The 27,864-nt window shown below is 50.9% G+C and overlaps 1 protein-coding gene and 1 long non-coding RNA gene across 2 annotated transcripts in view; one reads left to right on the top strand and one right to left on the bottom strand.

Moving 5' to 3' along the window:
- The window catches only part of LOC140468224 (interleukin-12 receptor subunit beta-2-like), an 84,621-nt gene that overhangs the window by 47,722 nt on the left and 9,035 nt on the right, over positions 1-27,864 (top strand). The window contains exons 8-13 of the mRNA XM_072564483.1: positions 13,428-13,620; positions 14,217-14,405; positions 15,201-15,302; positions 18,278-18,433; positions 23,559-23,696; positions 24,945-25,041. Coding sequence (XP_072420584.1) covers positions 13,428-13,620; positions 14,217-14,405; positions 15,201-15,302; positions 18,278-18,433; positions 23,559-23,696; positions 24,945-25,041 — 875 coding nt within the window. The remainder of the gene's footprint in view (positions 1-13,427; positions 13,621-14,216; positions 14,406-15,200; positions 15,303-18,277; positions 18,434-23,558; positions 23,697-24,944; positions 25,042-27,864) is intronic.
- The window catches only part of LOC140468225 (uncharacterized), a 17,180-nt gene continuing 11,514 nt past the window's right edge, over positions 22,199-27,864 (bottom strand). Inside the window, exon 3 of the long non-coding RNA XR_011955620.1 lies at positions 22,199-22,706. This is a non-coding gene — a long non-coding RNA (uncharacterized lncRNA). The remainder of the gene's footprint in view (positions 22,707-27,864) is intronic.

The following is a 27,864-nucleotide window of genomic DNA, read 5'->3' as shown; positions in this document are numbered from 1 at the left end:
ACCGTGTCGGGGTGTGGGTGTGTACCGACCGTGTCGGGGTGTGTACGGACCGTGTCGGGGTGTGGGTGTGTACGGACCGTGTCGGGGTGTGGGTGTGTACGGACCGTGTCGGGGTGTGGGTGTGTACGGACCGTGTCGGGGTGTGGGTGTGTACGGACCGTGTCGGGGTGTGGGAGTGTACGGACCGTGTCGGGGTGTGGGTGTGTACGGACCGTGTCGGGGTGTGGGTGTGTACGGACCGTGTCGGGGTGTGTACGGACCGTGTCGGGGTGTGGGTGTGTACGGACCGTGTCGGGGTGTGGGTGTGTACGGACCGTGTCGGGGTGTGGGTGTGTACGGACCGTGTCGGGGTGTGGGTGTGTACGGACCGTGTCGGGGTGTGGGTATGTACGGACCGTGTCGGGGTGTGGGTGTGTACGGACCGTGTCGGGGTGTGGGTGTGTACGGACCGTGTCGGGGTGTGGGTGTGTACGGACCGTGTCGGGGTGTGGGAGTGTACGGACCGTGTCGGGGTGTGGGTGTGTACGGACCGTGTCGGGGTGTGTACGGACCGTGTCGGGGTGTGGGAGTGTACGGACTGTGTCGGGGTGTGTACGGACTGTGTCGGGGTGTGAGTGTGTACGGACCGTGTCGGGGTGTGGGTGTGTACGGACCGTGTCGGGGTGTGGGTGTGTACGGACCGTGTCGGGGTGTGTGAGTGTACGGACCGTGTCGGGGTGTGGGAGTGTACGGACCGTGTCGGGGTGTGGGTGTGTACGGACCGTGTCGGGGTGTGGGTGTGTACGGACCGTGTCGGGGTGTGTGAGTGTACGGACCGTGTCGGGTGTGTGTACGGACCGTGTCGGGGTGTGAGAGTGTACGGACCGTGTCGGGGTGTGGGTGTGTACGGACCATGTCGGGGTGTGTGAGTGTACGGACCGTGTCGGGGTGTGTGAGTGTACGGACCGTGTCGGGGTGTGTGAGTGTACCGACCGTGTCGGGGTGTGAGAGTGTACGGACCGTGTCGGGGTGTGGGTGTGTACGGACCGTGTCGGGGTGTGTGAGTGTACGGACAGTGTCGGGGTGTGTGAGTGTACCGACCGTGTCGGGGTGTGAGAGTGTACGGACCGTGTCGGGGTGTGGGTGTGTACGGACCGTGTCGGGGTGTGAGAGTGTACGGACCGTGTCGGGGTGTGGGTGTGTACAGACCGTGTCGGGGTGTGAGTGTGTACGGACCGTGTCGGGGTGTGGGTGTGTACGGACCGTGTCGGGGTGTGAGTGTGTACGGACCGTGTCGGGGTGTGAGTGTGTACGGACCGTGTCGGGGTGTGGGTGTGTATGGACCGTGTCGGGGTGTGGGTGTGTACGGACCGTGTCGGGGTGTGGGTGTGTATGGACTGTGTGGGAGTGTGTGGGAGCATGGAGACTACGTGGCTGTGTATGGACTGTAGGAGCATATGGACTGTGTCGGAGCGTTGGGACTGTGTCGGAGCGTTGGCACTGTGTGGGAGCGTGGGGACTATGTGGGAGTGTATGGACTGTGTGCAAGCGTGGGGACTGTGGGAGCATGGGGATTAAGTGGGAGCATGGGAATTGTGTAGGAGTGTGGGGACTGTGTGGGAGTGTATGGACTGTCTGGGAGTGTGGGGACTGTGTGGGAGTGTATGGACTGTCTGGGAGTGTATGTATTGTGTGGGAGAGTATGGACTGTGTGGTAGTTTGGAGACTGTGTGTGAGTGTGGGAACTGTGTGAGAGCGTGGGGACTGTATGGGAGTGTATGGAATGTGTGGGAGAGTGGAGACTGTGTGGAATGGTATGGGGACTGTGTGGGATGGTGTGGGGACTGTGTGGGTGCGTGAGGACTGTGTGGGAGTGTATGGACAGTGTGGGAGCGTGGGGACTGTGTGGGAGTGTGGGGACTGTGTGGGAGTGTATGGACAGTGTGGGAGCGTGGGGACTGTATGGGAGTTTATGGACAGTGTGGGAGCGTGGGGACTGTGTGGGAACGTGGGGACTGTGTGGGAGTGTATGGACAGTGTGGGAACGTGGGGACTGTGTGGGACTGTGGGGACTGTGTGGGAACGTGGGGACTGTGTGGGAATGTGGGGACTGTGTGGGAGTGTATGGACAGTGTGGGAACGTGGGGACTGTGTGGGAGCTGGGGACTGTGTGGGAGCGTGGGGACTGTGTGGGAGCGTGGGGACTGTGTGGGAGTGTGGGGACTGTGTGGGAGCGTGGGGACTGTGTGGGAACGTGGGGGAACTGTGTGGGAGTGTATGGACAGTGTGGGAGCATGGGGACTGTGTGGTAGTGTATGGACTATGCGGGTGCATAGGTAATGTGCAGGTGTGTATGGACTGTGTCTGAGCATTGGGACTGTGTGGGAGTGTGGGGACTGTGTGGGAGTATACGGACTGCGTGGGAATGTGGGGGAGCATATGGACTGTGTGGGAGTGTGGGGACTGCGTGTGAGTGTATGGACTGTATGGGACTGTGTGGAAGCATGTGGACTGTGTGGGAGTGTATGGACAGTGTGGGAACGTGGGGACTGTTTGGCTGTGTATGGACTGTGGGAGTGTATGGACTGTGTCGGAGCGTGGGGACTGTGTGGGAGCGTGGGGGACTGTGGGAGCGTGGGGGACTGTGGGAGCGTGGGGACATTGTGGGAGTGTGGGGACTATGTGGGAGCGTGGGGACTGTGTGGGAGTGTATGGACTGTGGGAGCGTATGGACTGTGGGAGGGTATGGACTGTGTCGGAGTGTTGGGACTGTGTGGGAGTGTATGGACAGCGTGGGAGCGTGGGGACTGTGTGGGAACGTGGGGACTGTGTGGGAACGTGGGGACTGTGCGGGAGTGTGGGGACTGTGTGGCTGTGTATGGACTGCGGGAGCGTATGGACTGTGATTGAGCGCTGGGACTGTGTGGGAGTGTGGGGACTTTGTAGGAGCGTGGGGACTGCGTGGGAGTGTACGGACTGCGTGGGAATGTGGGGAAGCGTATGGACTGTGAGAGAGTGCATGGATTGTGTTGGAGTGTGGGGACTGCGTGGGAGCGTGGGGACTGCGTGGGAGCGTGGGGACTGTGTGGGAGCGTGGGGACTGTGTGGGAGTGCATGGACTGTGTGGGAGCGTGGGGACTGTGTGGGAGCGTGGGGACTGTGTGGGAGCGTGGGGACTGTGTGGGAGTGTGGGGACTGTGTGGGAGCGTGGGGACTGTGTGGGAGTGCATGGACTGTGTGGGAGCGTGGGGACTGTGTGGGAGCGTGGGGACTGTGTGGGAGTGCATGGACTGTGTGGGAGCGTGGGGACTGTGTGGGAGCGTGGGGACTGTGTGGGAGCGTGGGGACTGTGTGGGAGTGCATGGACTGTGTGGGAGCGTGGGGACTGTGTGGGAGCGTGGGGACTGTGTGGGAGCGTGGGGACTGTGTGGGAGTGTGGGGACTGTCTGGGAGCGTGGGGACTGTCTGGGAGCGTGGGGACTGTCTGGGAGCGTGGGGACTGTGTGGGAGCGTGGGGACTGTGTGGGAGTGTATGGACTGTGTGGGAGTGTATGGACAGTGTAGGAGTGTATGGACAGCGTGGGAGTGTGGGGACTGAGTGGGATTGTATGGACTGTGTGGGAGCGTGGGGACTGTGTGGGAGCGTGGGGACTGTCCGGGAGCGTGGGGACTGTGTGGGAGCGTGGGGACTGTGTGGGAGTGCATGGACTGTGTGGGAGCGTGGGGACTGTGTGGGAGCGTGGGGACTGTGTGGGAGTGTATGGATAGTGTAGGAGTGTGGGGACTGAGTGGGATTGTATGGACTGTGTGGGAGCGTGGGGACTGTGTGGGAGCGTGGGGACTGAGTGGGATTGTATGGACTGTGTGGGAGCGTGGGGACTGTGTGGGAGCGTGGGGACTGTGCGGAAGTGTATGGACTGTGCGGGAGTCTGGGGACTGTGTGGAAGTGTGGGGACTGTGGAAGCGTGGGGTTTAAGTGGGAGTGTGGGGACTGTGTGGGAGTGTGGGAACTATGTGGGAGCATGTGGATATTGTGGGAGTGTGGGGACTGTATGGGAGTGAATGGACTGTGTGGAAGCGTGGGGACTGTGTGAGAGCGTGGGGACTGTGTGGGAGCGTGGGGACTGTGTGGGAGCGTATGGACAGTTTGGGAGTGTGGGGACTGTGTGAGAGCGTGGGGAATGTGTGGGAGTGTGGGGACTGTGTGGGATTGTATGGACTGTGTAGGAGTTTATGGACTGTCTGGGAGCTTAGGGACTGTGTGGGAGTACATGGACTGTGGTGGAGTGCATGAACTGTGGGGGAGCAAATCGACTATGTGGGAGTGTGGGGACTGTGTGGGTGTGTGAGGACTGTGTGGGAGCGTGGGGACTGTGTGGGAGCGTGGGGAATGTGTGGGTGTGTGAGGACTGTGTGGGAGCGTGGGGACTGTGTGGGAGCGTGGGGACTGTGTGGGAGTGTGGGGACTGTGTGGGAGCGTGGGGACTGTGTGGGAGTGCATGGACTGTGTGGGAGTGCATGGACTGTGTGGGAGTGTGGGGACTGTGTGGGAGTGCATGGACTGTGTGGGAGTGTGGGGACTGTGTGGGAGCGTGGGGACTGAGTGGGATTGTATGGACTGTGTGGGAGCGTGGGGACTGTGTGGGAGCGTGGGGACTGTCCGGGAGTGTGGGGACTGTGCGGGAGTCTGGGGACTGTGTGGAAGTGTGGGGACTGTGGAAGCGTGGGGATTAAGTGGGAGTGTGGGGACTGTGTGGGAGCGTGGGAACTATGTGGGAGCATGTGGATATTGTGGGAGTGTGGGGACTGTGTGGGAGCGTGGGGACTGTGTGGGAGTGTGGGGACTGTGTGGGAGCGTGGGGACTGTGTGGGATGGTGTGGGGACTGTGTGGGAGTGTGGGGACTGTGTGGGAGTGTGGGGACTGTGTGGGATGGTGTGGGGACTGTGTGGGAGTGTGGGGACTGTGTGGAAGCGTGGGGAGTGTGTGGGATGGTGTGGGGACTGTGTGGGAGTGTGGGGACTGTGTGGAAGCGTGGGGAGTGTGTGGGATGGTGTGGGGACTGTGTGGAAGCGTGGGGACTGTGTAGGATGGTGTGGGGACTGTGTGGGATGGTGTGGGGTCTGTGTGGGATGGTGTGGGGACGGTGTGGAAGCGTGGGGACTGTGTGGGATGGTGTGGGGACTGTGTGGAAGTGTGGGGACTGTATGGGAGTGTATGGACTGTGTGGGAGCGTGGGGACTGTTGTGGGAGCCTGGGGACTGTGTGGGAGTGTGGGGACTGTGTGGGAGCGTGGGGACTGTGTGGGAGTGTACGGACGGTGTGGAAGCGTGGGGACTGTGTGGGAGTGTATGGACTATGCGGGTGCATAGGTACTGTGCGGGTGTGTATGGACTGTGTGGGAGTGTGTGGGAGCATGGGGACTGTGTGGCAGTGTATGGACTGCGGGAGCGTATGGACTGTGATGGAGCGCTGGGACTGTGTGGGAGTGTGGGGACTGTGTAGGAGCGTGGGGACTGCATGGGAGTGTACGGACTGCGTGGGAATGTGGGGAAGCGTATGGACTGTGAGAGAGTGCATGGATTGTGTTGGAGTGTGGGGACTGCGTGTGAGCGTGGGGACTGTGTGGGATGGTGTGGGGACTGTGTGGAAGCGTGGCGACTGTGTGGGAGCGTGGCGACTGTGTGGGAGTGTGGGGACTGTGTGGGAGTGTGGGGACTGCGTGTGAGCGTGGGGACTGTGTGGGAGTGTGGGGACTGTGGGGGAGCGTGTGGACATTGTGGGAGGGTGTGGACATTGTGGGAGCGTGGGGACTATATGGGAATGCATGGACTGTGTGGGAGTGTGGGGACAGTGTGGGAGTGTGGGGACAGTGTGGGAGTGTACGGACTGTGTGGGAGTGCGGGGACTGTGTGGGAGCGCGGGGACTGTGTGGGAGTGTGGGGACTGTGTGGGAGTGTATGGACAGTGTGGGAGTGTGGGGACTGTGTGGGAATGTATGGACAGTGTGGGAGTGTGGGGACTGTGTGGGAGCGTGGGGACTGTGTGGGAATGTATGGACTGTGTGTGAGTGTGGGGAATCTGTGGGAGTGTGGGGACTGTGTGGGAGTGTATGGACAGTGTGGGAGCGTGGGGACTGTGTGGGAATGTATGGACAGTGTGGGAGCGTGGGGACTGTGTGGGAATGTATGGACTGTGTGGGAGTGTGGGGACTGTGTGGGAGTGTGGGGACTGTGTGGGAGTGTGGGGACTGTGTGGGAGTGTGGGGACTGTGGGGGAGCGTGTGGACATTGTGGGAGGGTGTGGACATTGTGGGAGCGTGGGGACTATATGGGAATGCATGGACTGTGTGGGAGCGTGGGGACTGTGTGGGAGTGTGGGGACTGTGTGGGAGTGTACGGACTGTGTGGGAGTGTACGGACTGTGTGGGAGTGTGGGGACTGTGTGGGAGTGTACGGACTGTGTGGGTATGTGGGGACTGTGTGGGAGCGTGGGGACTGCGTATGAGTGTGGGGACTGAATGGGACTGTGGGGACTGTGTGGGAGTTTATGGACTGTGTGGTGGTGTGGGGACTGTGTGGGAGCGTGTGGACTGTGTGGGAGTGTGGGGACTGTGTGGGAATGTGGGGGAGTGTATGGACTGTGTGGGAGTGTGGGGACTGTGTGGGAGTGTGGGGACTGTGTGGGAGTGCGGGGACTGTGTGGGAGCGTGGGGACTGTGTGGAAGCGCGGGGACTGTGTGGGAGCATGGGGACTGCGTGGGAATGTGGGGGAGTGTATGGACTGTGTCGGAGTTTATGGACTGTGTGGGAGTGTATGGACAGTGTGGGTATGTGAGGACTGTGTGAGAGCGTGGGGACTGTGTGAGAGCGTGGGGACTGTGTGGGAGCGTGGGGACTGTGGGGGAGCGTGTGGACTGTGGGGGAGCGTGGGGAATGTGGGGGAGTGTGGGGACTGTGTGGGAGCAGGTGGACATTGTGGGAGTGTGGGGACTGTATGGGAGTGTGGAGGCTGTGTGGGAGTGTGGGTACTATGTGGGAGTGTGGGGACTGTGTGGAAGTGTGGGGACTGTGTGGGAGTGTATGGACAGTGTGGGAGTGTGGGGACTGTGTGGGAGTGTGGGGACTGTGTGGGAGTGTATGGACAGTGTGGGAGTGTGGGGACTGTGTGGGAGTGTGGGGACTGTGTGGGAGTGTATGGACAGTGTGGGAGTGTGGGTACTATGTGGGAGTGTGGGGACTGTGTGGGAGTGTATGGACTGTGTGGGTGCGTGGGGACTGTGTGGGAGTGTGGGTACTATGTGGGAGTGTGGGGACTGTGTGGGAGTGTATGGACTGTGTGGGTGCGTGGGAACTGTGTGCGAGTGTGGGAATTGTGTGAGAGCGTGGGGACTGTGTGTGAGTGTGGAGACTGTGTGGGTGCGTATGGACAGTGTGGATACGTGGGGACTGTGTGGGAGCGTGGGGACTGTGGGGGAGCGTGGGGACTGTGGGGGATCGTGGGGACTGTGGGGGAGCGTGGGGACTGTGGGGGAGCGTGGGGACTGTGGGGGAGTGTGGGTACTATGTGGGAGTGCATGGACTGTGTGGGAGCGTGGGGACTGTGTGGGAGCGCGGGGACTGTGTGGGAGCATGGGGACTGCGTGGGAGCGTGGGGACTGTGGGCGAGCGTGGGGACTGTGGGCGAGCGTGGGGACTGTGGGCGAGCAGGTGGACATTGTGGGAGTGTGGGGACTGTATGGGAGTGTGGAGGCTGTGTGGGAGTGTATGGACAGTGTGGGAGTGTGGGGACTGTGTGGGAGTGTATGGACAGTGTGGGAGTGTGGGTACTATGTGGGAGTGTGGGGACTGTGTGGGAGTGTATGGACAGTGTGGGAGTGTGGGGACTGTGTGGGAGTGTGGAGGCTGTGTGGGAGTGTATGGACAGTGTGGGAGTGTGGGGACAGTGTGGGAGTGTGGGGACTGTGTGGGAGTGTATGGACAGTGTGGGAGTGTGGGTACTATGTGGGAGTGTGGGGACTGTGTGGGAGTGTATGGACAGTGTGGGAGTGTGGGTACTATGTGGGAGTGTGGGGACTGTGTGGGAGTGTGGGGACTGTGTGGGAGTGTATGGACAGTGTGGGAGTGTGGGTACTATGTGGGAGTGTGGGTACTATGTGGGAGTGTGGGGACTGTGTGGGAGTGTATGGACAGTGTGGGAGTGTGGGTACTATGTGGGAGTGTGGGGACTGTGTGGGAGTGTATGGACAGTGTGGGAGTGTATGGACAGTGTGGGAGTGTGGGTACTATGTGGGAGTGTATGGACTGTGTGGGAGTGTATGGACTGTGTGGGTGCATGGGGACTGTGTGGGAGTGTGGGAATTGTGTGAGAGCGTGGGGACTGTGTGTGAGTGTGGAGACTGTGTGGGTGCGTATGGACAGTGTGGGTACGTGGGGACTGTGTGGGAGCGTGGGGACTGTGGGGGAGCGTGGGGACTGTGGGGGAGCGTGGGGGAGCGTGGGGACTGTGGGGGAGTGTGGGTACTATGTGGGAGTGCATGGACTGTGTGGGTGCGTGGGGACTGTGTGGGTGCGTGGGGACTGTGTGGGAGCGTGGGGACTGTGGGGGAGCGTGGGGACTGTGGGGGAGCGTGGGGACTGTGGGGGAGCGTGGGACTGTGTGGGAGCAGGTGGACATTGTGGAAGTGTGGGGACTGTGTGGGAGTGTGGCGGCTGTGTGGGAGTGTATGGACAGTGTGGGAGTGTGGGGACAGTGTGGGAGTGTGGGGACTGTGTGGGAGTGTATGGACAGTGTGGGAGTGTGGGTACTATGTGGGAGTGTGGGGACTGTGTGGGAGTGTATGGACAGTGTGGGAGTGTGGGTACTATGTGGGAGTGCGGGGACTGTGTGGGAGTGTATGGACAGTGTGGGAGTGTGGGTATATGTGGGAGTGCGGGGACTGTGTGGGAGTGTATGGACAGTGTGGGAGTGTGGGTACTATGTGGGAGTGTGGGGACTGTGTGGGAGTGTATGGACAGTGTGGGAGTGTATGGACAGTGTGGGAGTGTGGGTACTATGTGGGTGCGTGGGGACTGTATGGACAGTGTGGGAGTGTGGGTACTATGTGGGAGTGTATGGACTGTGTGGGAGTGTATGGACTGTGTGGGTGCGTGGGGACTGTGTGGGAGTGTGGGAATTGTGTGAGAGCGTGGGGACTGTGTGTGAGTGTGGGGACTGTGTGTGAGTGTGGAGACTGTGTGGGTGCGTATGGACAGTGTGGGTACGTGGGGACTGTGTGGGAGCGTGGGGACTGTGGGGGAGCGTGGGGACTGTGGGGGAGCGTGGGGACTGTGGGGGAGTGTGGGTACTATGTGGGAGTGCATGGACTGTGTGGGTGCGTGGGGACTGTGTGGGTGCGTGGGGACTGTGTGGGAGCGTGGGGACTGTGGGGGAGCGTGGGGACTGTGTGGGTGCGTGGGGACTGTGTGGGAGCGTGGGGACTGTGGGGGAGCGTGGGGACTGTGGGGGAGCGTGGGACTGTGTGGGAGCAGGTGGACATTGTGGAAGTGTGGGGACTGTATGGGAGTGTGGGGACTGTGAGGGAGCGTATGGACTGTGGGAGTGTGTGGATTGTGTGGGAGTGTGGGAATGTGGGGACTGTGTGGGAGCGTGGGGACTGTGTGGGAGCGTGGGGACTGTTTGGGAGCGTGGGGACTGCGTGGGAATGTGGGGGAGCATATGGACTGTGAGAGAGTGCATGGACTGTGTTGGAGTGTGGGGACTGTGTGGGAGCATGGGGAATGTGTGGGAGCGTGTGGACATTGTGGGAGTGTGGGGACTGTATGGGAGTGTGGGGACTGTGTGGGAGCGTGGGGACTGTGTGGGAGTGTGGGGACTGTGTGGGAGCGTGGGGACTGTTTGGGAGCGTGGGGACTGCGTGGGAATGTGGGGGAGCGTATGGACTGTGAGAGAGTGCATGGACTGTGTTGGAGTGTGGGGACTGCGTGGGAGCATGGGGAATGTGTGGGAGCGTGTGGACATTGTGGGAGTGTGGGGACTGTATGGGAGTGTGGGGACTGTGTGGGAGCGTGGGGACTGTGTGGGAGTGTGGGGACTGTGTGGGAGTGTGGGGACTGTGTGGGAGTGTGGGGACTGTATGGGAGTGTGGGGACTGTGTGGGAGCGTGGGGACTGTGTGGGAGTGTGGGGACTGTATGTGAGTGCATGGACTGTTAGGGAGTGTATGGACTGTGTGGGAGCATGGGGACTGTGTGGGAGTGTATGGACTGTGTGGGAACGTGGGGACTGTGTGGCTGTGTATGGACTGTGGGAGTGTATGAACTGTGATGGAGTGCTGGGACTGTGTGGGAGCGTGGGGATCGTGTGGGAGTGTATGGACTGTGTGGGAACGTGGGGACTGTGTGGCTGTGTATGCACTGTGGGAGTGTATGGACTGAGTTGGAGCGTGGGGACTGTGTGGGAGCGTGGGGACTGTGTGGGAGCGTGGGGACTGTGTGGGAGCGTGGGGACTGTTTGGGAGCGTGGGGACTGCGTGGGAATGTGGGGGAGCGTATGGACTGTGAGAGAGTGCATGGACTGTGTTGGAGTGTGGGGACTGTGTGGGAGCATGGGGAATGTGTGGGAGCGTGTGGACATTGTGGGAGTGTGGGGACTGTATGGGAGTGTGGGGACTGTGTGGGAGTGTGGGGACTGTGTGGGAGTGTGGGGACTGTATGGGAGTGAATGGACAGTGTGAGAGCGTGGGGACTGTGTGAGAGCATGGGAACTGTGTGAGAGCGTGTGGACATTGTGGGAGTGTGGGGACTGTGTGGGAGCGTGGGGACTGTGTGGGAGCGCGGGGACTGTGTGGGAGCGTGGGGACTGTGTGGGAGTGTGGGGACTGTATGTGAGTGCATGGACTGTTAGGGAGTGTATGGACTGTGTGGGAGCATGGGGACTGTGTGGGAGTGTATGGACTGTGTGGGAGTGTATGGACTATGTGGGAGTATGGGGACTGTGTGGGAGTGTATGGACTGTGTGGGAGTGTATGGACTATGTGGGAGTATGGGAACTGTATGAGAGCGTGGGAACTGTGAGAGCGTGGGGACTGTGGGAGTGTGGGGACTGTGTGAGAGCATGTGGACTGTGTGGGAGCATGTGGACTGTGTGGGAGCGTGGGGACTGTGTGGGAGCGCGGGGACTGTGTGGGAGCGCGGGAACTGTGTGGGAGTGTATGGAGAGTGTGGGAGTGTGTGGACTGTGTGGGAGTGTGGGGACTGTATGAGAGCGTGGAAACTGTGAGAGCGTGGGCACTGTGTGGGAGCATGTGGACTGTGTGGGAGTGCATGGACTGTGTGGGAGTGTGGGGACTGTGTGGGAGCGTGGGGACTGTGTGGGAGTGCATGGACTGTGTGGGAGCGTGGGGACTGTGTGGGAGCGTGTGAACTGTGTGGAAGTGTGGGGACTGTGAGGGAGCGTATGGACTGTGGGAGTGTGTGGATTGTGTGGGAGTGTGGGAATGTGGGGACTGTGTGGGAACGTGGGGATTGTGTTGGAGCATGGGGAGTCTGTGGGAGTGTAAGGACTGTATGAGACTGTGGGGACTGTGTGGGAGTGTATTGACTGTGTGGGAGTGTGGGGACCAGTTCCAATACCGAACAACCCAAACGGCCTCCTTCTTCAAAGACCGCAATTTCCCCCCAGATGTGGTCAATGATGCTCTCCACTGCAACACATCCACTTCCCACTCCTCCGCCCGAGCCCCGCCCCTCCAATCGCCACCAGGACAGAACCCCACTGGTCCTCACCTACAACCCCACCAACCTCCAGATACATCCTATCATCCGTCGTCATTTCCGCCACCTCCAAACGGATCCCACCACCAGGGATATATTTCCCTCCCCTCCCCTATCAGTGTTCCGACAAGACCACTCCCTTCGTGACTCCCTCGTCAGGTCTACACCCCCCCACCAACCCAACCTCCACTCCCGGCACCTTCCCCTGCAACCGCAAGAAATGCAAAACTTGCGCCCAAACCTCCCCCCTCACTTCCCTCCAAGGCCCTAAGGGATCCTTCCATATCCGCCACAAATTCACCTGCACCTCCACACATATCATTTACTGTATCCGCTGCACCCGATGTGGCCTCCTCTATATTGGGGAGACAGGCTGCCTACTTGCAGAACGTTTCAGAGAACACCTCTGGGACACCCGGACCAACCAACCCAACCACCCCGTGGCTCAACACTTCAACTCCCCCTCCCACTCCACCAAGGACATGCAGGTCCTTGGACTCCTCCATCGCCAGACCAGAGCAACACGACGGCTGGAGGGAGAGCGCCTCATCTTCCGCCTGGGAACCCTCCAACCATAAGGGATGAACTCAGATTTCTCCAGTTTCCTCATTTCCCCTCCCCCCACCTTGTCTCAGTCCCAACCCTCGAACTCAGCACCGCCTTCCTAACCTGCAATCTTCTTCCTGACCTCTCTGTCCCCACCCTCACTCCGGCCTATCACCCTCACCTTATCACCCTCACCTTAACCTCCTTCCACCTTTTGCATTTCCAACGCCCCTCCCCCTAGTCCCTCCTCCCTACCTTTTATCTTAACCCGCTTGGCACACTCTCCTCATTCCTAAAGAAGGGCTTATGCCTGAAACGTCGATTCTCCTGCTCCTTGGATGCTGCCTGACCTGCTGCGCTTTTCCAGCAACACATTTTCAGCTCTGATCTCCAGCATCTGCAGTCCTCACTTTTTCCTAAAGTAGAAGGAACTCTGGGCTGCTCAAATCTCCCAGTCTGGAAGTTCACGTTGCTAGAGAAAATGTTCAATATCATATCACCGTCTGGGTTACACTTGACGTGGTCTATGTTCTTTGGTAATCTGTTGCTTGAGAAACCCTGCAAGTCTGTGTTCTGCTCCTACAGCTACTAATCAGCTCTTAGACGGTGTCCTTGGCTAATGCCCTCACATCTCCAACTGTACTGACCTTCATGATTCATTTCTGTTCCAGTAATTCTAGACTTACCCAGACATATGTTAATACTCTGCTTCTTCTATCAAATCATCACTCTTCATGATTTTCTGAAGGTCCCAGTCTAATTCCCCACCTGCCTCAGCTACACCCCAACAATGTTTTCATGGTTTATTGAGGTGACTCTTTCTGAGCTGCTGTGTGTGCCATTGGATGTGGCTTAATTCCTTCCAGCTCTGATTTCTCCAACATTTCACCACGTGGATCACATGGCAATGGCTGCACATTCTACCTGTCACTCTGATCTGATACCTGTCCAAACACAGACACTGGCTTAAAGCATTCAGCTCCTCAAACTCCATTTCTCATTCAAAATTTGAACATCTCATCCTTCTGACCCTTCTCTAACTCAAACACATGAATTTCTAACTTCCAACATTCAAACCCATCACTAGATCAAAGTACGATAATTTATTTGGGGGGGGTGTGGGTTTGCAGCATCTTGAACAACATCAAGCAAGAGGAATAATTCAGAAATACTCAGTGGTCTACAGAAAAATGACAACAGAGGAAGCAATATCATCGACTGCCTGCTGTAGCCTCAACCTTCCAAGGACCACTCAATGGGTGAACGTCACTGCACACAACTCTGTTGGAGCAACTCAGCCAGCCATACTCAACCTCACAGCAGGTAAACATAAACCCAGAGATGTACACAGTGCGCAGGGTGAACCGTACCTCAAACAGATATCAAAGGCCTATATAAATGTGTTGAGAGAACAGTAGTGTGTACACATCACTGCCCCTTGCACACGTGTATAAGAAATTGTACCTGCTTTTATTCTTTCATGGCATGGGGGTGATTATTACCATTCCAAACTGCCCTTGAACACAGTGGTTTTCGGAGAAAAATTCACAGGACTGTTAAGAGTCAACTGCACTGCCATGATGGGATTAAAACCCATGTCCCCAGACCATTAGCTACATCATTAACTCAGTGTATTATCAGTACACCATGACAAACGTGCACTACTACATTTCCCTCTCCACATGGAGTTTCAGATACCAGTAAAAGTGAATATGACAAACAGCGGTTGCAAGTATATCCACTGGTTCCATTGCACGCTGCATATAACAGACAATCACAGCAGCACTGTGAGATTGAGCCATGCACCTTCATAGGGGCAAGGAATTTAGTGGAGTGGGATGGTGGGGGGAGTGGGGGTGGGAGCAGGGTGTCAGCTAGAATTCCAAAGTGAACTGATTTGTATTGCTTGTTTTGCTCAGGCTTTCCGCCACCATTCAATATGACAGTTCACAGCAGGAACCGCTCAGTACAGGTGTTTTGGGAGCCACCAGCCAATGCAACTCCTGAAGAGTTTGTGGTGGAATGGTATAAAATACCGGTAAATTCAGAAAACACACTCAACTGGAAAAAAATACCAGCAGCGAATGTGTGTGTAACCTTAGTGGAAGGTAAGTGTAAGCTGGTGCAGATTTTTAAGCAAGCATAGATTGACAGGATAAAAATGTGAAATGAGTTTATCAGTCTGAGTCATGTCCCAGCAGCCAAGTAACCACAGCATGAAATTGCTACTGATTAATCTCTAATTTATTCAAATGTAGGGAGAGTTTTACTCTTTATCTAGTCTTGTGGTGTCTCTGTCCTGGGATTGTTTGTTAGGGACAGTTTTGACAGAGCTTTACTGGATGTAGGTTTGCTCAGAGCTGGAAGATTCATTTTCAGATGTTTCATCACCATACTACATAACATCTTCAGTGAGTCTCCAGACAAAGCGTGGAGGTAACTATACTTTCAATTGAAAAGAATGGACAAAGCTTTGCTCAATATCTAACCTCCTGTTAGTACCAGCCTGGAAGTGTTTGATGGTGACAGTGTAGAGGCAGCTTTGCTCTGGATCTAACCTCCTGTTAGTACCAGCCTGGAAGTGTTTGATGGTGACAGTGTAGAGGCAGCTTTGCTCTGGATCTAACCTCCTGTTAGTACCAGCCTGGAAGTGTTTGATGGTGACAGTGTAGAGGCAGTTTTGCTCTGGATCTAACCCCTAGCTGTTTCTGACTTGGGAGTTTTTAATGGGAAAGTGTAGCAAGAATGTTTACTCTGTATCTAATCCTATGCTTACAAAACAAGACTGGGACAGAAGCGAGCAAGTGATGGTTCCATTCTCTCAATGGTGTGCATGCTGAACTCAATTCACATCTGCTTGTGTAGGCTTGTTCCTGAGCGCTGATAGCCTGTTTTCTTTTCAGGTCTTCTGTATCCCCTGCTTCTGTACAGGATCTCAGTGTACGCTCGATATCAGGCAGGATTGGGAGGCCCAGTGTCCACTCTGGTTTATGCAGAAGAAGGAGGTACCATTTCCTGTTGCTGTCAGTGAAACCTGTTTACCTGCAAATCTTCCTGAGAGAGGTGGTAATATTGAGCTCTGGGACTCTTTTCTCGACAGAGTCAACCTACATGAGCTCTACAGCTCTCTGAAGAAATTTGATAGGGTCAACGATTTGGAGATATTTCCACTTCTGGGACCATGAATATAAAACAGTCATAAATAAACCCGGTAGATTACTGGGTATAGGCAAGGGGCAGTGATATATTTTTAGATTAGATTACTTTACAGTGTGGAAACAGGCCCTTCGGCCCAACAAGTCCATACCGCCCCGCCGAAGCGTAACCAACCCATACCCCTACGTCTACACCTTACCTAACACTACGGGCAATTTAGCATGGCCAATTCACCTGACCTGCACATTTTTGGACTGTGGGAGGAAACCGGAGCACCCGGAGGAAACCCACGCAGACACAGGGAGAACGTGCAAACTCCACACAGTCAGTCGCCTGAGGCGGGAATTGAACCCGGGTCTCCGGCGCTGTGAGGCAGCAGTGCTAACCACTGTGCCACCGTGCTGCCCACAACACAGGCCATTTAGCCTAACTGCACCGTGCATATGAGTTAGCAGACTGCAGCTATATTCTCCTACTACCCTACTTACCCTTCGTCCTCCACTGAAAGGCTGAATGAGGGATGACCACTGGAAAGACCTTTACTATTAAGACAACCTGGGTAAAACAATGAGAGAGAAGGGAAGGACATTCTGTTGGGTGAAATCAGGCAATGTGGGATCAGCTTCAAGCAGACCACAGGCACCAGCACAGAGCAGTTAGGCTAAATGGCCTGTGTTATTCACAACTGTGTACTCACAAATCAGCTACTAATATTGGTTCGGCTACAATGTGTGCAGTTTTCTGTAATCTATTACAGAGACAAGATTAACGTGAAAGGAAACATACATTGTGGATTCACCAGGATGATCATGGGGGACTTCAATATATGAATGGACTGGGTGAATAATGTTGCCGGTGGATTCAAAGAATGGGAATTCATGGAATGCTTACAGAATGTCTTTGAAGCAGAATAGCCTGCTTCAATTTGGAGCAGGCTATTCTGGACTTAGTGCTATGTAATGAACCAGACTTTATAAAAGATCTTAAAGTAAGGGAACACTTAGGAGGCAGTAATCATAATATGGTAGAGTCAGTCTGCAGTTTGAAAGAGAGAAGGCAAAATTGGATGTAATGGTGTTACAGTTAAATAAAAGTAATTACAGGGGCATGAGAGAGGAACTGACGAAAATTAACTGGAAGCAGAACCTAGTGGGGAAAACAGGAGAGCAACAATAGCAGGAGTTTCTAGGTGGTGTAATTGAGGATACAGTACAGAGGTTCATCCCAAAGAAAAGAAAGATATCTTGTGGGGGGGGGGGGGTAGATTACACAGACATGGCTGACAAAGGAAGTCAGGAAATGTATCACAGAAAAAGATAGCACCTATAAAGTGGCCAAGAGCACTGATAAATCAGAAGATTGGGAAGACTACAAAAACAAACAGAGGATAACAAGGGAGAAATAAGGAAGGAGAGGATCAAATATGAAGGTAAGCTAGCCAGTAATATTAGAAATGATAGCAAAAGTTTCTTTAAATACATAAAAACAAACGAGAGGCAGAACGTAGAAATTGGACCAGTCCAAATTATTGCAGGAAGGCTAGTGATGGGAGATAAGGAAATAGCTGAAGAACTTAATAAGTACTTTGTGTCAGTCTTCACAGTGGAAGACATGAGTAATATCCCAACAATTAAGGAGAGTCAGGGAGCAGAGTTGAGTAATGATAGCCATTACAAAAGAGAAAGTGCGAGAAAATGGCTGATGAAATTCAACATGAGCAAAAGCAAGGTCTTGTACTTTGGAAAAAAGAATACAGGCATGGACTATTTTATAAACAGTGAGAAAATTCATAAAGCCAAAGTACAAAGGGATCTGGGAGTGCTAGTCCAGGATTCTCTGAAGGTTGACTTGCAGGTTGAGTCCATGATTAAGAAAGCAAATGTAATGTTGCCATTTATCTCAAGAGGGTTGGAATATAAAAGCAGAGTTGTGCTTCTGAGACTTTATAAAGCTCTAGTTAGGTCCCATTTAGAATACTGTGTCCAATTTTGGGCCCCACACCTCAGGAAGGATATAATGGCACTGGGGCGTGTCCAGTGGAGATTCACATGGAGGATCTTTGGATTGGCCTAACATATGATGAACAGCTGAGGATCCTGGGATTGTATTATCAGAGATTAGATGGTTGAGGGGAGATCGAATAGAAACTTACAAGATAATGCATGGCTTAGAAAGGGTGGACGCTTCGAATTTGTGTCCATTAGGCAGGGAGACTAGCACCTGTGGACACACAGTGTTAGAATTAGAGGGGGTCAATTTAGAATGAAAATGAGGAGACATTTCTTCAGCCAGACAGTGGTGGGCCTGTGGAATTCATTGCCGCAGAGCGCAGTGGAGGCTGGGACATTAAATGTCTTCAAGGCAGCGACTGATCAATTCTTAATCTCGCAAGGAATTAAGGACTATGGGGAGAGTGTGGGTAAGTGGAGTTGAAATGCCCATCAGCTATGATTGAATGGCGGAGTGGACTCGACGGGCTGAATGGCCTTACTTCCCCTCCTATGTCTTATGCTGTTATAGTCTTATGGATAAATTCAGAATTAGGAATCTAGGAGAGACCTGAATACCGAGGCTGAGAGAAGATGTAATTTACAATGATGAAGGTTATGGTGGAGGAACTCGATAAATAGTCATCAGCTCAGTTCCATCAATGTGACATTTCTCAAATTCCATAAAACAAATTGTTATTATTCAATTCAATGCTTCCAATTTTCAGATCACCTCAGGTTAACTGATGCCTGTTCTCACGAAGATGCAGTACATGAAACATTTCTTGGATGTTATTTTTGCTCCATGTTAGTGTTTCATTTTCATTCTCTCACAGTTCCTCTTGCTGGGCCTGAAATCTCAATTCTAAATATCTCCCAGACTGGGGTCACTCTGCTATGGAAGGATCTCCCACTGGATCAGCAACGGGGGTTTATAAAATACCTCACTCTGTACTACGTCAAGAATCCAGGTGGACTTGCAAATCAAAAGAGTAAGAAGAATCTATTTAGCATTTTGTATGTTGTAAATGTCTTATTAGTAGAAGATACAAAATATATCCCAAAAATAGTGGGAAAATGGGCAGCTAAAGAAAGAGATGAACTTAAAACAATCACTATTACAAGCTAAACAGAAGGCTTGCAGATTCATTTGGCCCAAGTACCTGCTTCCTACAGACTTAAAGGATGTGGCTGTAGAGTTATTGGATTCTGGAAAAGTCTGAACGGAAGGGAAAACTGTAAATGTAACAGCACCATTCAAGAAAATAGGGATATAGAAAGCAGAAAACCATGGCTTGTTAGCCTAACTCCATAACAGGAAAATTGACAGAATTCATTATGAAGGAAATATTAGCTGGACATTTAGAAAAACAAAATAATATCAGGCAGTCAACATGATTTTGTGAAAGGGAAATCATGTTTGTCAAATTAATTATAGTTCTTTGAGGATGTAAAAAGCAGGCTGAATTAAGGGAACCAGTATATATGGCATATTTACATTTCTAGAATGCATTCCAAATGGTGTTATATAAAAGGTTACTGAACAAGAGCTCATTGAGATAAAAGGGAATTTCTTCTCTCAGAGGTTTGAGTGTCTTTGGAACACCTCACCACAGCTGCAGGGGAACGGGTCCTTGTGCATATTTAAGGCTGAGATAGATAGAATCAGGAGTTACAGGGAAAATGCAAGAAAGTTGGCAAGAAGAATGTCAGATGAGCCATAATCCTATTGAATGGTAAATTCAAGGCTCAAGGGGCTGAATTGCCTATTCCTGTTGCTATTTATGGTCTTATTGTATTGGGTGACATATCAGTGTAGATAGAGGATCTACTGATAATCAGGAAATGGAGAGTCGGGAAAAATTGCTCATTCAGATTGTAAGCTTGCTTGCTGAGTTAGAAGGTTTGTTTTCAGACGTTTCGTCATCATGCTAGGTAACATCATCAGTAAGCCTCCAGTGAAGCACTGGTGTTATATCCCACTTTCTATTTATGTATCTTGGTCTGTTAAGGTGAGTGATATCGTTTCTGGTTCTTTTTCTCAAAGGTTCGTAAGTGGGGTCCAAATCGATGTGTTTATTGACAGAGTTCCGATTTGAATGCCAGGTCTCTCGGAATTCCTGTGCGTGTTTCTGTTTAGTCTGCCCTAGGATGGACGTGTTGTCCCAGTGAAAGTGGTGTCCTCCTTCAACTATATGTAAGAATACTAGCGATGGTGGGTCATGTCTTTTAGTGGCTGGTTGGTGTTCATGTATCCTGGTGGCTAGTCTTCTGCCTGTCTGTCCTTGCATGGTATTTTGTAAATGACATTTGTTTTGCTGGTTGTTTCTATAGAATCCTTTAGGTTCATCAGCTGCTGTTTAAGTGTTTTGGTAGGTTTGTGGGCTACCATGATGCCAAGAGGTTGGAGTAGGGAGGTAGTCATTTCAGAGGTGTCTTTCATGTATGGTAATCTGGCTAGAGTTTCTGGGCCCGTTGTGTCTGCTTGTCTGGGTTTGTTGTTTAGGAATCAGCGGACTGTGTTTATCAGCGACCGGTTCTTCTCAAATACGCTGTATAGGTATTATTCTTCTGCAGCTCATAGTTCCTGGGTGCTGCAGTGTGTTGTGGCCTGTTTAAATAATGTCCTGATGCAGCTCTTTTTTTGGGTATTGAGATGATTGCTTCTGTATTTGAGTATCTGGTCAGTGTGTGTTGCTTTCCTGTCTGAAGTTCTCCATTAACTGTTCGTTCCACTGTGACAACTAGGAAGGGGAGTCTGTTGTCGTTCTCCTCCTCTTTTGTGAATTTTATGCCTGTCAGGATATTGTTGATGATGTTGTAGGTTTCCTCTAATTTGTTCCATTTTGTGATGACAAAGGTGTCACCCATAGAGTGGACCCAAAGTTTGGGGTTTTTTTAGATTAGATTAGATTAGATTACTTACAGTGTGGAAACAGGCCCTTCGGCCCAACAAGTCCACACCGCCCCGCCGAAGCGCAACCCACCCATACCCCTACATCTACCCCTTACCTAACACTACGGGCAATTTAGCATGGACAATTCACCTGACCTGCACATCTTTGGAGTGTGGGAGGAAACCGGAGCACCCGGAGGAAACCCACACAGACACGGGGAGAATGTGCAAACGCCACACAGAGAGTCGCCTGAGGCGGGAATTGAACCCGGGTCTCTGGCGCTGTGAGGCAGCAGTGCTAACCACTGTGCCACCGTGCTGCCCATTGGTTGGATGGGGGAGGCTTGAAAGAACAGCCCAAACTTTGAGTCCGCTACGTGGATGACACCTTTATCATCACAACAAAAAATGGAACAAATTAAAGGAAACCTACAGCATCATTGACAGTACCTTTACTGGCATAAAATTCACAAAAGAGGAGAACATCAACATACTCCCCTTTCTAGATGTCGCAGTGGAACAGTTAATGGAGACTTTCAGACCAGCAGCTACAGGAAAGCAACGCACACAGACCAGATACTCAACTACAGAAGTAATCATCCCAACACCCACAAACAGAGCTGCATCAGGATATTATTAAAACAGGCCACAACACACTGCAGCAGCAGAAGAAAAATACCTATACAGCGTATATGAGAAGAATGGGTACCCAATAAACACAGTCCGCCGATTCCTAAACAACAAACCCAAATAAACAGGCACAATGGACCCAGAAACTCCGGTCACAATACTATACATCAAAGGCATCTCTGAAATGACTAGCAGGCTACTCCGACCACTTGACATCATAGTAGCCCTCAAACCTACCAATGCACTTAAACAGCAGCTGATGAACCTGAAGGATACTATCACAAACAATCAGCAAAACAAATGTTATTTACAAAATACCATGCAGGGACTGGAACAAACAGTACATCGGACAGACAAGCAGAAGACTAGCCACTAAGATACACGAACACCAACCTGCCATGAAAAGACATGACCCACCATCACTAATATTCTTACATATAGTTGAAGGAGGACATCACTTTGACTGGGACAATACATCCATCCTAGGACAGGCTAAACAGAGACATGCACGGGAATTCCTAGAGGCCTGGCATTCAAATCGGAACTCCATCAATAAACACATCGATTTGGACCCCATTTCCCAACCTCAGAAAAAAAACCCAGAAATGATATCACCCACCTTAAGAGACTAAGACACATAAATAGAAAGTGGGACATAACACCAGTGCTTCACCGGAGACTCAATGATGATGTTACCTAGCATGGTGACGAAACGTCTGAAAACAAACCTTCCAGCTCAGTGAGCAAACCTACAATCTGAACCACAACATGAGCCACAAATCTTCTCAAAAATTACAAGTTGCTCATTTTCAGGTTGGTGCCACAGGATTGAATGGTGGGATCTATGATCCATTTTAATGACTCAGACAAAGAGTTGCCACAATTGTTGATGATATAGAGATAGGTAGGAAAACAAGTGTGAGAGGGATGTAAAGAGTCTACAAAGAAATAAAGTGGATTAAATGAGTGGACGGAAATCTTAACAAATAGAGTATAATGTGAAAATGTGAGGTTTTCAATTTTGGCAGCAAGATCAGAAAAGCAAGATCAGAAAAGCAAGATCAGAAAAGCAAGATCTTATTGAAGTAAAGAGAGAATGCTGAATACAGCAGCACAGAATGATTTTCGTGGTGTCCTTGTCCATCAATCATAAAGGTTAGCAGGTAGGGACAGCAAATAATTGGGACATAGTTGCATGTTGACCTTTATTACAATGAGAATAGAGTATAAAAGTAGGTGCCTTGCTACCAGCACACAGGATATTAGTGAGACCACAGCTAAAGTAGTTTCATCCATTTTATTTTCACATCTTGGTCCTGAATCCAACAGCTTGTGTAATTCATGTGACTTGCAACAGTTGAGTACTGATATCCCTCTGCCACAGGCTTTGCAAAGTCTGTCCTGAGCAGTCACTGATTGCTTGCAATATCTCAAGCTAGGTTTTTAGGATTTTGAATTCTCTTTGACTATCATAGCTGTGGCAGAGAAATTAATCTATTTCACAGCCAGAGTCACAACCCTAAGCTCTACTTTCCTGACACTGCCAGTGGATACCCGACGGCCTGGAACTCACTGAAGTGGGTCACCCCATACTGAACTGCCAGCCAGTGCAACTTTCTTTCAGCCTTCAGCTCCAAACCATTTTACTGTGTTAAGAACAAGCTAATAACAATGTGCAGAGAGCATTGCTGAAGAACATGACCATGCTGGTATCTCCTTCCTCAATAAGACTTCAGGATCTAGAATCATAAAAAAATGATCAAGAAAGAGGATAAGTTAGAGGTTATTATACAGAGATAAGTACAAAAGAAAGAGAAAATAGACTGCAATAAGAGACAGAGAGAGAAAAAAATGGCAGAAAGGAAAAAAAAATTAAAATCTGACACTATTAAAATCTCCTTCAACAATCCACAGCCTGAAGAAATGCATTATGGTTTTGCTTCTCATTTACTGGACCAGAATTGATTGGCAGTTATTAACAACTGTCATTAAACTGTTTCAGCTACTTATTAGAGTTGTATTTCAATGGTGGATTAAATTGACAATTCACGTAAAACATTTATGATACAAGGAGATTGAGTGAGAAGCCTTTTGTGTAAGTCTAACAGAGGGAATGTGTAACCTCTGTGTAACCCCACTCAGTGCTGTGTAATGTCTGGTGTTTACCATGTCCCACACTCAGTGCTGCGTTATCTCTGGTGCTCAGCATGTCCTTCCCATTTATAGGTACAATATGTCTGGTGCTCACCATGAAAGCCCACTCCATGGGTGTGTAATCTCCGTGCTTACAGTGAAACCCCTGTGAATGGGTGAGATGTGTCGCAGTAAGGCTTGTATTTGGCCTGGAATCACAGGTTAGCTACAAACGCATGGCTCCTGATTGAGATACATTGATTCTGCAGGACTGTAAATGTGTATGTGTGTGAATCTTGGATATTGGCCCCATTGTTGAATAAGCCTCAACATTCACTTAGCTGGACGTATACTTGAAGGGTTCCTGCATGGATGAAATATGAATGATTACATGCTCCTCTATGTTGGCTCTATGAGGGAAAAAGATGTACTTCTCAAAACTTTGTTCTTCCTCACAGCTCGCAATTTAAGCTACACATTAGACAGATATACATTGTTACACTTGGAGCCCGACAGTACTTACACAATCTGGATGACAGCGTCCACTATTGGAGGAGAGGGACGTAGAGGGCCATACCTTCACTTCAAAACACAAGGTAATGTTGGTGAACAGGGGTAAGGGAGTGGTTTGGGAAGGAAATAGTGATGGTACTTCCAGATGTTTGAAATGAAAACAGTTCAGGATCTCCAGCAACCCAATGAGAAACAATGATATCCGTGTAATGTGGAAAGAGCCGTGACTCAGTATTTTCCAAGGTCAAAGTCAGGATCTTTACAAAAAAAAACCAAACGACTGTGGATGTTGGAAATCAGAAACAAAAACAGATACAATGGGAAAACCTCAGCAGGTCTAGAAGCATCTGTGAAGGGAAAGCAGAGTTAACATTTCAGATCCAGTGACTCTTCTTCAGTATTAATTCTGCTTTCTGTCCGCAGATGCTGCAGACATCCTGAGTTTTCCCAGCTGTTTCCGTTTTTATTTTAAACTCAAGCTCAACCACAATGGGAAAATGCATTTTCAGCAAAGAGGAATTGATATAAATCATGGCAAATTAATATTAAAGAATTCATACATCACCTTATCACAACCCAGAATGGCTTTCAACAGACCCTCAGCACTGACTCTCCCATAGTACAACACTCCCTTAGTACTGACCCTCCAACAGTGCAGCACTCCCTCAGCACTGACCCTCCAACAGTGCAGCACGCCTTCCGCACTGACCCTCCGACAGTGCAGCACTCCCTCAGCACTGACCCTCCAACAGTGCAGCAGTCCCTTCGCACTGACCCTCCAACAGTGCAGCACTCCCTCAGTATTGACCCTCCAACAGTGCAGCACGCCTTCCGCACTGACCCTCCGACAGTGCAGCAGTCCCTTCGCACTGACCCTCCAACAGCGCAGCACTCCCTCAGTATTGACCCTCCAACAGTATGGCACTCCCTCAGCACTGACCCTCCAACAGTGCAGCACTCCCTCCGCACTGACCCTCAGACAGTGCAGCACACCCTGTGTACTGACCCTCAGACAGTGTGGTACTCCCTCAACACTGACCGGCAGTGCAGCACACTCAGAGTACTGACCCTCTGACAGTGCAGCATACACTCAGTACTGACCTCCTAACAGTGCTGCACACCCTCAGTGTTGCACTGCTGTTGTCTGAAGTCAAGTCCTGGAGTCATGGTTTACACCGTAACCTTCTGAATCAGAAGAGAGCTGCCTGATGAGAAAATGTAGTGAAAGCAGCTACTGGTAGTTTGTGTATTGGGCAGTCCAGTCAGTGAAAAAGCTGGCCTGCCTGTTGGCCGTGTGTGTAAGTTCTGATCCTGTTTTCTGTTTTGTTCAGGTTCACAGGTTGTGACCTGGATGCTTGTGGCACTGTTCTCTACATTTGTGGTGACTGCAGTTATTTCCTTCTGTTTCTGTAGATTCTATAAACAAAGGTGAGTCAGTCCCCAAAGATTAACTGAACCTTGGCATGATGGAGAAAATGGCTATGAGTTTTTAGATACGCAGGTGAAGGTGGGAGATTAGAGTCAAGATTAGAGTTGTGCTGGAAAAGCACAGCAGGCCAGGCATCATCCGGGGAGCAGGAAAATCATCGTTTCGGAGGGCTTTTGCCCGAAATGTCGATTTTTCTGCTTTTTAGATACACAGTCAGTTGTTTGTATTTGTGAAACTTCGCATAGTTTTGCTCACATAACTGCATTAATACTCGAGAAATTATGTCTTCCCTTCTGCATGCTTATATGTATGAAGGTGTATGAACCTGTCTGACCACAAACAATATTGTTTAACTTCAATAAAATGGCATTTCCTCTCACTTCGTCCCTTCTTCTCAGGGTGATATCTAGAACAGGGAAAGGAAAGAAAGCAGTGGATTCAAGTCTTCACTAGAGACAGGGTGAGTGAGTGAGCTTTATGTTAAGCTCCAGTTTCAAGATAAGGGTTAGGTTCTGCCAGCTGTTATGAAGTTAAAGGTGTGTACTGTACCTTTAAGAGAGAGTGAATGCTGTCTTGCACTGAGAGCTTACAAGCACCTGTCATAAGACTAGCTGGCAGTCTCACAGTGCACTGGAAAATTGAAAATATGTAACATTTGGCTATGAAATGTATACCTGAGTTTTGGTTGCTGTTTTGACAACAATTTGAATTTAGCCAGTTTAAATTATGCCCCAGTTGAGTTTGATTTTATTGTTTTTGCCAACCTCAAACCTATAAGGCAATCTGATGCTTGGGGTATAAAGAAGCAGGCATTTTGAAAGTTAAATAGAGTAACTACCAGCAAAACACCCTCTATCTTTTTTCATATGAAACATCTTCACAGTAAAAAGAAAGATGACTCAGGGAGATCTTCAGCCAGAAGAAGACAGACACCAATGACGAAAGCCACTGTGTGGTTTGAAATTAAGCTGATGCAATTTTAATAAGATTTTACTGGAACATTATATTGCTATAGAGTGGGAGGCAGATAATAAGCAGTTAAGAGAAAGGGAGGCTTAGAGTTGTAAATAGTTGCTGTTTAGTGTTCACTTTTAGAGTTAAAGAATAAATTGATATTATATTCTTTGAATAGTGGAATTTGGGAGTTCTCTGTCACTCATACTTTAACAGATTATGAGGCGAGGTGAGCTTTTCTGAGTGTTTGGTTTAATTAGCAAGAGGGTTCACTGCCGTGTTGTAGCATAGCAATCTCCATCAACATCTTGCTAATTTGCAGATGATATTGCACAGGTACTGCACTGAGTTTCTGAGGAGACATTGTAGAGAAGGTTTAAATTTGCCAGGTTAGCTCATCAGTTTCGTAATCTTAAGTAATGATCTCTGGCCCAGTAAAAGGTGGTGTACTACATCACCAAAAATGACAATATATTTTCCAACCACCCAAGTCACTGACTGTGTGAAACTTTTAAGGAGTTGGGCTAAGGAGTGGCAGATGGAGTTTAATTCAGATAAATGCGAGGTGCTGCATTTTGGGAAAGCAAATCTTAGCAGGACTTATACACTTAATGGTAAGGTCCTGGGGAGTGTTGCTGAACAAAGAGACCTTGGAGTGCAGGTTCATAGCTCCTTGAAAGTGGAGTCACAGGTAGATTGGATAGTGAAGGAGGCGTTTGGTATGCTTTCCTTTATTGGTCAGAGTATTGAGTACAGGAGTTGGGAAGGTCATGCTGCGGCTGTACAGGACATTGGTTAGGCCACTTTTGGAATATTGCATGCAATTCTGGTCTCCTTCCTATTGGAATGATGTTGTGAAACTTGAAAGGTTTCAGAAAAAATTTACAAAGATATTGCCAGGGATGAAGGATTTGAGCTATAGGGAGATGTTGATAGGGAGAGGCTGTTTTCCCTGGAGCGTCGAAGGCTAAGGGGTGATCCTACAGAAGTTTATAAAATCATGAAGGGCATGGATAAGGTAAATAAACAAGGTCTTTTGCCTAGGGTGGGGGAGTCCAGAAGTAGAGGGCATAGGTTTAGGGTGAGAGGGGAAAGATATAAAAGAGATCTAAGGGGCAACCTTTTCACACAGAAAGTGGTACGTGTGTGGAATGGGCTGCCAGAGAAAGTGATGGAGGCTGGTAGAATTGCAACATTTAAGAGGCATTTGGATGGGTATATGAATAGGAAGGGTTTGGAGGGATATGGGCCGGGTGCTGGCAGGTGGGACTAGATTGGGTTGGGATATCTGGTCAGCATGGACGGGTTGGACCGAAGGGTCTGTTTCCATGCTGTACATATAGTTTAATGCAGCTAAATGTGAGATGATGCACTTTGGGAAGAATAACAGGAAGGCAGAGTACTGGGTCGATGGAAAGATTCTTGGTAGGGTGGACGTGCAGAGGGATCTTGGAGTCCATGTACATAGATCCCTGAAAGTTTCCATCCAGGTGGATAGTGCTGTTAAGAAGGCATACGGTGTGTTAGGATTCATTGGTAGAGGGATTGAGTTCCAGAGCCGCAACATCATGCTGCAACTATACAAAACGCTGGTGCAGCCACACTTGGAATATTGTGTACAGTTCTGGTCCCCATATTTCAGGAAGGATGTGGAAGCATTGGAAAAGGTGCAGAGGAGATTTACCAGGATGTTGCCTGGACTGGAGGGAAGATCTTAGAAGGAAAGGCTGAGAGACTTGAGCCTGTTCTCATTGGCAAGAAGAGGGCGAAGAGGGAATTTGATAGAGGCATACAAGATGATCAGAGGATTAGATAGAGTAGACAGAGAGAGTCTTTTTCCTGGGATTATGACATCAACGTGTATGAGA

The sequence above is a fragment of the Chiloscyllium punctatum genome, chromosome 46 (assembly GCF_047496795.1).
Source record: "Chiloscyllium punctatum isolate Juve2018m chromosome 46, sChiPun1.3, whole genome shotgun sequence".
NCBI classification, from domain to species: domain Eukaryota; kingdom Metazoa; phylum Chordata; class Chondrichthyes; order Orectolobiformes; family Hemiscylliidae; genus Chiloscyllium; species Chiloscyllium punctatum.
Note: the sequence above shows the minus strand (reverse complement) of the source record. Positions and strands in the feature narration are given on the sequence as shown.